We start from the raw sequence: 12,018 nt of genomic DNA, 5'->3' as shown, positions 1-12,018 counted from the left end.
TCTATGCATTAGTTTAATACATTTTTAAATGTTTAAGAAATATACATTTTTGTGTTTTCGCTCCAAATATAACAGGACCCCTTTCTCTAATGATTCATTTCTTTGTTTTTCACCTGTTACTATCCATTTTATTTATTTTTTTTTTGTTCTTTTTTTACTTTAAATAAGTAATTTTTTGAAATATATTTTTTAACGTATTACGTATGGAAGAAATTAATAAAGATTTGAATTTTGTTAAGTTGATAGATTATAAAACACTCTTTTAATTGAAAGTTTCTAAAGAATCTTTAACACTATCCGTGACGGCCTATTTCTGGCCCCTCCTTTTTTTTAATATCTAATATTTTTACATGCTGCTAGTGAGAGAACCTGTTGTTAAAATATTTGAATCCCACCACTGGCGCTATAACAAACTATGATTCACGTCACACGAGCTCGACTTCAACAATACGTCTCTCTCTCTGACTGCAGTTCAATTACTCATTACCTACACACATTATCCCGTCACGTTGTGACCATCTTATATATACCAAACTACCCCCAATCTAGTAATCTCCCGATAATTCCCGAAGGTTCGAGAGAAGGAGTGGCGTAATACTAGTCACGTGACCTCGCTGACGCAACATTATAATTAAAACTCAAGTATAATTGCAATCCAAGTAATTTGCAATACAAAAGACATTTGGACAAACATTTATTAGACATAAATAACTAATCAGTCATGACCTTGAAACTGGGTTACATATTTGTTTGTTGAATTTTGTGCTAAAGCTACTCTCGCACCATCCTCGATAGCCTACCCTAATTTAACAGTAATAGACCAAAGGGAAGGCAGCTAGTCAGCACTACCCTCCGCCAACTCTTAGGCTACTCTTTCACCAACAAAAGGTGGGATTGACTGTCACAATATAACACCCTACAGCTGAAAGGAAGAGCACATCAATGACAGGGTTCGAAATCGTGATCCGGAGGTTATGAGTTTAGAGCTCTAATGACCATGCCAGACATATTGAAAGAAATACAAAAGATAATGTACATCAAATAGCAGTTACACCAGAATAAAGACAAACATTCAGTATATGTACAAGCTGAGTGAAAGGAGGCATTATTAAGTGATATGAGTATATCTTAATCTTGTTACAGTGCCTTCTTCTTCTTTTAGAGCAACCATACATACCTTTCTGGGATGAATGCACACAAATAAATAGACTTACAGCTAGCCATAAAGCTCTGATTAGATAAATGATCTCCTGTTTAGGAATTGAACTTGAAGTTAATTAATTACCTAGTCCTTCCATGCATTCTTTTAATGTAGCAGCATCAGCTACAGGGTCGAAAGACTCTTGTGGGAAAAGTGTGGCTTGTTGCTGAAGATGGAAATATCATGGTTTAAAAATCAACCATTCTAAATGATAAACCATAAAAATATTCCAAAAATATTATATAAATTTTGTAGTAATCTATGAATATACCATAATATACAACTTCTTTTTATTCTAAAAAAAATAATGAAATATCAGAGTCATTTCCCCAGATTATGGAGTTATAGCTCTTAGCAATATGCAGTTTAAATCTTTAAGTCAAATTTAAGTCAAACTGTTGAACGTTTCATCATATTTTAATGCAGTGGTTCTCAATCTGTGGTTGGGAAAGGAAGATACAGCATAGTATACATATCCCACTGTGGTCCACCAAGATAAAAAATTCAGGTAGTGCAAAAACATGATGAAAACTATTATTCTTATGTTTTGAAAATACTACTTAATAAACAACTAGCCATATAATTTAAAAGTGACCATAAAAATAAGTGCATGATGATCTCTATGATATGAGAATTCTACATCATAATGTCCCTTATTTCTTCCTTTGTTATATTTTGCATAAAAAATATAATATTGTGCAAATGGATAAAATAGTATAAGGACTTTTAAAAAATCACAAAATACTTACATATAGCTCCATATTGAAAAGACAGTTTAATCCTGGTGACTAGAAGGTTGAGTTTAGTAACAGATACTTTTTTTTTTCAGATACAGACACCTACAATGAAAAGTTAATATGAATAAAAACTCTTGTCTGAAGTGAAAAAGAAACAAGCCATCAAAAAATAATGTTTAACTTGAAAATACTGTCAACTGGAAGGCTGAAAAGATATTTCTAAAAAAAAAAGGAAACTAAGCAGACTGACAAAACACAGATAAAAAAATTACATTTTATATGAAACAGTGTGTATCAACATACCTGTTTAATACAGATAATATAACACATAAATAAAGTTTTTCTTGTCCAACAGGTAGGTAAATAACGCAGGGGCAAAGCACACGGTCGGGTAGATCGGGTAAATACTCGACCACAAATCGGGCTGTTTTGTTTATTTTTTATTAAAATTTTATGCTAACACTCTGAATCAAGTTTTTAGAATCCGTGCTAATGTTAATATTTCGATGTTCATTACGAATGTGGTTTGTAATAGTAATACGCATGTTCGTCGTCCCGCCATAGTATGTATGTCAGGTTACTTTGCATGTTTTTAAGAAAACAGCTATATCTAGCACGTGTCATCAGATTAAAGATATAACAAATGTAATTCGTGCACACTATCGTTCAGCAACATTGTAGCCTAAATCACGAAACTTACGTTAAAATAATTTCTCTGTAGGCCTAAATTTGGTTTTCTATTAATAGTAGTAGTATTTTCTGATGAATCAAGAACATTTGACACAACGAAAATTTTCTTCCGAATAATCGATTATCTGCAAACCCAAAACGAATCTAGTCTTTCGCATGTCCAACTCAAGTAGCCTACAGACGAGTCATGTTGAAATGAAGCGCCAGGCTAGTTTAATAAGTTATCTTAAACCTAAGGTGTCTAGATTAGTTAGAAATTTCATGATTTTAAATTTGGCCTGCATGTATAAGTTTAATGAATAAGTTTGCAACACCTAGATCTCTGAATACATGTGGCTGACAAATCAATGATCATAGACTAGTACCCTTCACTACTGTACATATGGTTATGTTTATAGGTTTAGACCCTTAATGTTTACTGAATGGCAAATTTTGTAGTGTTCAAACAAATTTATTAATTAGATTTTAAATCGCTCATTTGACCGTAATGTCTAATCAATAGAAGTATCTTGCTTAGGTTGATTCTTCAACATTCATAAATTGTTAATTTCTTAATGTAGGTTTGCTGAGGAACCTTATGACAATAAGGTTATTGAAGTTATTTGGGCATAATTGGTTGGAAACCTTTACTTTTCATGTCTAACTAAAGGAATGAAGATGGAAAACTGCGAAGTTAACATCCAACTTACATGAAACTTAGCATGCTTAAACACTGCTATAACTTTAACCTGAAAACTTAGTGTTGGCCAATTGTTAGATGGTAAGACCCCCTTGATGACACCATCAATATTGCGACTTGAGCTAATTTGACGTCTTGGTGTACCTAGTTCAGTCGACCAAAATTTTTTGCTTATGTTGTTTGTTTGCCATATTTTTACATTGGGTAGCTTACACTACAGGCAATACCACCAAAGTATGTATTCTATATTACGATATTTTAACTCTTAACTAATTTAATACTTAACGCGCCCTCAGGCAGTAAATAGTCCTCTTTACAGCATTATTGTTTTAAAATTAAATAACACACGAAAGTATCGGGTTTTGAAATATAATACACGTGCGGAAGTTATGTTTCTTTCATTATTTGAAATCTCATTGCAACCACCAAAAGGACGTTTATAACATTTTTAGCCTACTACCTGATTCGCTACTAGAATGTTTCTCCGATTATTTTAGGTTTTGAAATGAGTCACGGCCACTTTGCTTGCTGCCAATAAGGAAAGTGTATCCGGGAGGTTAACTAGTTTTTCAAAATAAAACCAGTGGCCCAAACAAGGACGTAAGAAACCTCTGAATTTGCACAAGAACAGCCTTCTTTTGAGTTGCTTCAACAGCAAATCCCCAGACAGATTTAGAATATGTTATAGGTCAGAAATTCCGGTTTCAGTTTGGTACCAATTTTTTCCTGGTAGACCTTATTTTTAGGATTCAACGACCATGTTATATAGCAGGGCCTTAGGTAGCAGTAAGACCAATCAGGCCATGGTCTGGCCAGTTTTTCATGGTATGTATAGCTACAACTTTTGTATTAAAACTTGTTTCTTTTAGTTTCACACACTATGTTGTGTGTATGCAGTATTTGTAGTTAAAATGGCTCAGGATTCAATCTCATAGCATTAAATTTTCAAAACTTTTTGAGGAGTATGCCCCCTCCCCCTAGAAATGGCATGCTTTGTATGCCAGTGGTGTGTTTTTCATACATCGTGTTTCACATTGTTTAGCTGTGGAAATGGCCTGGTACCACTCTAAAATTGCTTCCTACAGCAGTGTATAGTCTGACAAATTACATAATCATAGAAGTTTGGTGGTATTTTCCAAGGTTTGATCAGACACGATGGTCGTACTAGACCCCTATACGTGCGAATTTACTACTTATGATACATTATTTTCCCTAAATATAAATATCACATGTAATTTAATTTTCAGTAATTAGAACTTTCCAAAATTTTAATATTTGCCTTAATTGAAATATTGTCGAATGTGCAGTTGAATACAGAGGCGAAATAGTCCCGTCGTGTTGGCTACAATATGGTTATCTCATACGATTATATGTACCACCCTTGACTGAGTACTGCCATGGAGAGTAAAAATTTTACATTTGCCTAAGAATGAGTTTATTTTGTTCTGTACTAGAACTCCGACAATTATTCTTTACCATACATTATTTCTAAACTATAAAAGAACAAGCTGCCCGTCCTTTGTCTAGTTTATGAATTTAAACAAATGTGGGGCTGGATGCTATGATAACTGACACAAAAAATCCTAATTTCCACACAATTTTTTATAACATAACATATCATTACAGTATTAGTTATTACCTGACAAAAAAGTATGTATAAGATTTTAGAACTCAATGTGTATATACTCAAAACATGGCATACACTGTGCGATGGTCATGGTGACTTTGCAGGAAGAGGTAGCGACTAAAGTAGTGGCGGTAGGAGTGTTCTGTTACACGTTTTCAGCACCCAACTCTTAATGTCCTTCCACTGTGTCTTACGTGATTAATTAATTGAAGGTCATTGGGCGTAGGAGTGTGTTACAGGCTGAAGTTCAAAGGAAGAAGTGGGTATAACCCAAGAAACGGCTCTTAAATCAGTTTATGATGGCTGATGGAGTAGAAACTTCAACCGAGTTTATGTAGTATTCCAATAGTGGCGGCCATTTTTTCATTGCATTCCTCATAGGGAGTGCTAGCACACTTTCCGAGATATATATAAGACGTTTGTATGAACTGTGTGTGTTGTTTTATAGAAAAATTAAAAAAAGTTTTTTGTTTTCATGTAGAACGTGGCGCCATCTATGAATGTAGTTAACGTTAACTTACGTCAGATATAATCAATGCTCAGTAACAGCAATAATGGGGATGGAGGGGTTATGAACCTCCCATTAATATGCCCCTTGTCCCATACTATCATCCCACAAAGTTTGGTTGAGATTGGCCCAGCGATCTAGTAGTAGTTAGATAACGGACAATCAGACAGACACAGCTTTTTGTGTGTGTGCTTTATATACATATAGTTTGATTGTAAAGACTGTGCACTTCTAGCCAATTCAAAATAAGTTGTAAACGCTGCCTCAGATTTAAAATTCATCGTAACCAAAATTCCCGGATTCTTTGATTTGTTTGTTTAAAGTTAAGCACAAAACTACACAATGAGTTATCTGTGCTTTGCCCACCACTGGCATCAAAACCCGGTTTCTAGCATTGTAAGTCTGCAGACATACCGCTGTGCCACTGGGTGGCAGGGCTCTTTGATTAAGAATTATTGGATTGAGGAATTTAATAAATATTGAGGAAAACTACGAAAAGACAACACTTAGAACTTTCGAAGATTAAAGACCAAGCATCAGAAACTAAGCATGTCAAGTGAATCAGTCTATTTTTATATACCTTTATCTAAATATTCATGAAAAATAGTATGTCGAAAAGGAATTATATAATCTTCATTTAGATGTTATATTTGTTTGAAGTTAAGCACAAATGGGCTATCTGTGAACACACCTATGAACACACCACTCGGCTTCACCCTATCTAAAAGCCTGACGAGTTAGTACCAATTTCCGATGTCACATAGCAGATCTGAGCAAATAAAATTATTTTTCCATCACCCATTTTTCTCCCCCACCCCCAATTTAATCCAACTAACATAGAGCAAATGTAATGTGTTTAACAAGAAAACACGTACAAATGAAAATGAGGCAAGCTAAGAGAATGAATGAGCGATCAGGTGCGACATTTGGGGCAGTCGAGGAGTTTGCAGAACATCTCAACCATTTATTTATGGCTTTTACTGAACTTTACAATGTTAAAAGATAGCAATAACTCTCCCAGTTAACACAGCCGGCTGTGAAAGAAGCTTTAGAAAACTAAAACTGATCAAAAATCACCCTAGAACCAATATGGCAGATAAGAGACTGAATAGTCTAACAGTAATTAGTGTGTACAGAGAACGTGCTCTTTCCACTGATCTTGATGATGTTGTTGACAGGTTCGTTACTATGTTTTCAAATACAAGGTCGACGTTGAGTTAACGTCTAAGAGTAGGATCGTTCGGTCGGTGTCTAGTCAAGTTCGTGCTTTTGACCATTATTCATCAGTCCATTTTTAAAACAACTTGTTATATCTCCTCCCCTCCCCCCCCAAAAAAAGAAGAAATTATTAGATATACTAAAATGGTCAAAAACCTTCTGATTCTTTCCAATACAAAGTACTTTTTGAAACCCAACTTTGGCTCAATGTAACTTAGCACGTTAAAATTTGGGAGGAAAGTCCTAAGGATGTGATGTACAGTTTCTAGCACATTTCAAACTAGATTATATAAATATATACGAAATAGTTAAGAGTTTGTATAGTTAGTTTGTTTCAAGAAAATGGAGTTGTTTCGATCAGTGTGTGAAGTATTTTGGACCTACGTTAGCCATCACGCTTACTGAGATGCTTAATGCAAGTAAGTTAATCCTATGTTAGTCCTAGTTCTTTTTTGATAAAAGAATTAGCACAAAGGATCACATACATTGCATGTGATCCTTTGTGCTAACTTTTTATATTAAAATTGATATTCCACTGATGGACCTCGGACCCGATTTTACCAATGGTAAGCTACCTCTTCTTTCACCTTACATTGCAAACTATTTGAAAGCGCTCCAATTTTATGTCTTATTTTAAGTCTATTAGTCCTAGTTCTGTTAGAGGTTAATAAGTCATTTGTAATGTAGACCTAGGACAATTTACGCCAGTGTACAAACGTTGTAGAAACCTTAAAGGTGGAAATAAACTAATTTGTGATTGTTACGTGGCCTGCAAATTGAATTATTTTCACCAGATAATTTAAAAGAAAAAAATTGCAACAGTATAAACATTACAACTATATAATATGTCCAATAACTTGATTTTCATTTCAAATGTTTTAGTTTATAACAAAATCCGCAAAGTTAGCTTTATAAAATAAAGTAAAAGTAAACATCGATTTAGTGTGTGGATGTAAAAGTTGAATCTACTAAACTTTATTAATTAATAACTTCAATATCTGGTTTTCAGACAAACACATTGATGAACTTGTTTTTTTTTTTTGTTGTTTTTTTTGTCGTGCATCTAAATTCATGTTAGATGTATTTCAAGACATCTGTACTTATGCGATTCTAAGTAAAACAGAAATACTTTTGTGATTATTATAACAATCTAACAACGTAATCATATCCAAATATTAATCATCTTACTTTCGATCAATTTATTTAAAAGCTCAGTTTGAACAAGCAGAGTATGTTCTTACACATGTTTCGTGATCTATATTTGTTTTAAGGTGGGGCAGTTTGGCTTTTATCCAACTATAGTGTAGTAATGCGACATTGTGTGAGGAAACACGCGAGCCATTGGGCAAGCGATAGGAAACAACAGGAAAAAGAAAAATTATCGAGAAGTCATATAAACACACACACACACACACTACGTTTTTAATTATTTTTTCATAATTCGAGATTCATATTCTAAAAGGCTTTGGAAATACAGGGGATGACTGTAAAACCTTCTCGCCGCATAGAATAACTCAACATCGAGTATCACAAAAATATCTCTAAAAGATAATGCGACAAACAGAAAATAAGTCACTGCTGACATTAGAAGTGCGTTATAGAAGTTTCATGGATGTCAAAAATAAATCAGGAAAAAATACGATTAAAATCACGTACTTCACAAAAGTGACAAAAGAACGGATAACTTTTTATCGCATTATCACAACGTTATTTCATATTATTAAACTAAATATTAGCTCTATACTTCAAAGCAATTGCTTAGTTACTTCCACGCGAAAAAAAATCCAAACACGCTAATAAAATACTCTTTATTACTTCCATTAAAATAAATATAAATTAAATGTAACGTATTTCTTCCGTTCTTAAATAAATGTATACTTGTTTAAAAAGGCAAACTAGTTACTTTCTCAAATGCATACGGATGATGTTCAACAGATAAATGAATATATCTATGTTTAAAGTATCTTCAAATCAACTTCCATGTAAATTGGTCGAAACAAGGCTAAGTAATTGACCAAAACCCCTAAAATTATGAGTTTATTTAACATTTTGATCCGAATAAAATGATGTAAAATGGGTATATCAGACATTCTTGTGAGTATATGTATGGAACCTGTAAAAAAAAAGTATTTTTGTACCAAATCCCATGTAAATTGATCAAAATACTCCAAATCCCCCAAAATTATGCAATAGACAACTCAATGTGTTGGGCGCATGAACATTTATACTTGTGCCAATTTTCATCTTGATTGCTGCAAATATGACCGCACAGGAGCCCAAAATATACATTTAGAGTTGTTTGGCCTTTGACCATTTAAAATCCTTACAAAGGCCTAAATAAGGAAAAAATGAAAAAGTGTCTGGGCATATTGGACCAAGGTATAACCTTACCAAGATTCAATCAATCCGCCGAGAAATGAAGGAATGTCGGTCGATTGAAAAGTGTTCGGAAGAAGATGAAATAAAAAATATAAAAACACTATGTCTCTGCAGAGACATAATTAATTTTAAAGCTCTTATTGAAACATGCAGTAAAATACAACGCTTAAAATGCTAGAAAAATGTTTTGCTTGTTTTGTAGACTATGTTTTTGATTTAGACTTTTGTATTATTATTTATCTAGAGGGAGTTTTACCATCAAGTAATGAGCGATTAGCTTAATGACTAGAAATTTCTTGAAGGTTTAGGAAACAATTTTGGTAACATGCAACGCCAGTTATCGGATATGTTAGTAATACTGACTATTACTTAGTCAATAAATATAGTTTTGTAAACTATGTGATTGTGTTTCAACCAAGTACTAAACTGAAAGATACGGGAGAAGGTAGCAAAGTAAGTGACTGTTTATCGTTATTTCTGAAAATAGGCCTATAAGCTAGGCGTTGTGAGTTACAGATGAAGAAATAAAACTTTTTCGGTATCAATAAATGGACTGGACTTAGCATTATTTTTTACCGAATAAGCCACTAGATCCCGTCCAATAATATAGAAACCTTTATAACAACTGGATATTCCGACACTAGCACTATAGAAACTGGAAAATCCGAAAATACAACTTGTTCTAATTTTTAAAACTGTCGATAGTTCCTTATAACCGCATGCGCTTCACAACTGCATAAAACTTATTGAATTATTGAACGAGAATGTTTAAAATTTACACCGTTAAAAACATCATAATTTTATAAACATTGATAATGTTCCTAAAAGTGCATGAAATTACCTCTAACATTTCGATAGGGTTGTAAAATCACTCATGGATATACTTAATTTTGTAGTTTATATATATATATATACACACACACACAAACAGTTTAAAAGTGAATCACATAATCTTAAATCTTAACGAAGACTAATACATTATATCGGTTCAACGGTAAAATTGTAGTTTAACTCACCTAATACTTAACATGCATTTTGTTTCATTACACTTTATTCGTTAACATTAGTAATATAATACACAAACATATACTAGTACATTATAAAGTTATCTACGCATTTTGTCATGAATGTCGCCAATGATCGCATTTAACTTTTAAGTTAATGTTAGCAGTATTCATGTCAGATCGCATCAACAACGGCTGTCGTCAACTAAGCCTGTAATAGGTGATCACAAAGAATATTCTAAACTGCTTGTACTACAAAATGATATATTTTTATTTTGTAACAAAGAAGTGGTTTACAAATTAACAATATAAAATGCCTTAACATGGCATATGTAAACATGAATAACCACGAGAAGACACACTTAGATAAAGTTAGTGATAATTTGCAAAAGTTCTTTCTGAAAATTTCGTAGTTTTATATGCAAGCAACAAAGTTTCAAACAACACATATTCCACTTTCGCTTTAGCCCAGCATGGCCAGGTGGTCAGGGCGCTCGACTCGCAATCTGAGGGTCGCGGGTTCGAATCCCCGTCACAACAAACATTCTCGCCCTTTCAGCCGTGGTGGCGTTATAATGTGACGGTCAATCCCACTATTCGTTGGTAAAAGAGTAACCCAAGAGTTGGCGGTGGGTGGTGATGACTAGCTACCTTCCATCTAGTCTTACACTGCTAAATTAGGGATGGCTAGCGCAGATAGCCCTCGTGTAGCTTTGCGCGAAATTAAAAAACTTTCGCTTTAAGTACTAAAACCTGATTAAACAAAATGTTTGTACATCTCAGCATGTGCAGTCATAATTTTTAAAATCTTTATTAATATAAAAAAGAACATATCAAGAAGGAAATAACTTAGTTTTTCATTTTTCCAATCACTTCACCGGCAGCATAAAATAACTGTACCTATTCGAGTTTAATTAGAATTAAGTTACCATAATAATGACTAAATATGTATTCTTTTATTGAAATATGCTACCTTTCTTTGTAAATTACTATGATTACTGCGTGTGTTATCGATTAAGTCCAGTGTTTCCCAAATATTTTATACATTAATTGTAGTTTCTGTATCCTTGGTACTAAATTACATTTCTTTACAAGCAGTCTCAGTTAAATCACAGTATGTAGTGGAACATAGTATTAGCAGTTAAAGCGTGTGTATAAGTACTCATGCTGAATAATTAATCTTTAGTAAATGGTTTGTTTGTATTTAAGCACAAAGTTACACAATGGGCTATATATACCAAAGGTATCGAAATCTAGTTTTTATCGTTATAAGTCCGCAAAATTATCGCTCTGTCACTGGGAGGAGGGGCTTACAAAATGGTATCGAACTTGCTATAACGTTGGTGAGAGAAAACGCGAGAGAGGGAACAGGAATATATTATATTCTCGAAAACCACGTGCATTTACTAGAAATAGAGTGTATATTTAAGTATTTTGATTATATAACATTACTCTTAGAGACTATGTTTTACTTAGGTTAACTTAAAACATTATTACTACTATTCTAACTCCTTATGAATTATTGATTATAATACAGATGTACATAAATATAAAGAACTTAACTTGAATAACATTCACTGGAGCAACCACACCTTACCGGGTTTAGAGAGCGGGAGTCCTTCTAAAGTCTGTAGCTATACTTCTACTACGTACTGCTGCGGTCCAGTTTCAGCTTGTTCCTACGTTAGCCACGTCATCACAGGAAGAACCCTGCCATAGACGTCGTAAAACAAAATTCCATCTGAGCTGTTGTTTTTAGTCTTTTACTTAAAGTATAATAATCGTATATATACTAACGACCCCATTTTAATACATAGTGGATTCAGTAATGGTCAATATATTTTGAATAGTACATTCAAAATTATTTGAACTTTTGAACAAAAGAAGAAAAATCTACTCAAACTATTCACAGGCACATAACATAGAGAAGAAAGGGAATGTGTCCTCCCCCACTTTTTCCTGTTAGTGTACACAC

General features: G+C 33.5%; 1 protein-coding gene across 3 annotated transcripts in view; it reads right to left on the bottom strand.

Moving 5' to 3' along the window:
* LOC106475356 (annexin B9-like) overlaps positions 1-11,787 on the bottom strand; it is a 23,485-nt gene extending 11,698 nt beyond the window's left edge. The window contains exons 1-3 of one of the 3 annotated variants that reach the window (XM_013936047.2): positions 11,641-11,787; positions 1,951-2,040; positions 1,286-1,367 (exon numbers count right to left, since the gene is read on the bottom strand). In XM_013936047.2, the coding sequence (XP_013791501.1) occupies positions 1,286-1,367; positions 1,951-1,962 (94 nt within the window). In that variant the 5' untranslated portion in view covers positions 1,963-2,040; positions 11,641-11,787. Of the gene's footprint in view, positions 1-1,285; positions 1,368-1,950; positions 2,041-11,605 lie in introns of those variants that run through there. The other 2 variants (XM_013936053.2, XM_022380595.1) reach the window with 2 other exon arrangements.
* Positions 11,788-12,018: the final 231 nt, after the last annotated feature.

Source organism: Limulus polyphemus, unplaced genomic scaffold (assembly GCF_000517525.1).
Source record: "Limulus polyphemus unplaced genomic scaffold, Limulus_polyphemus-2.1.2 Scaffold146, whole genome shotgun sequence".
Taxonomy (NCBI): domain Eukaryota; kingdom Metazoa; phylum Arthropoda; class Merostomata; order Xiphosura; family Limulidae; genus Limulus; species Limulus polyphemus.
This window is presented reverse-complemented; position numbering and strand designations above follow the sequence as displayed.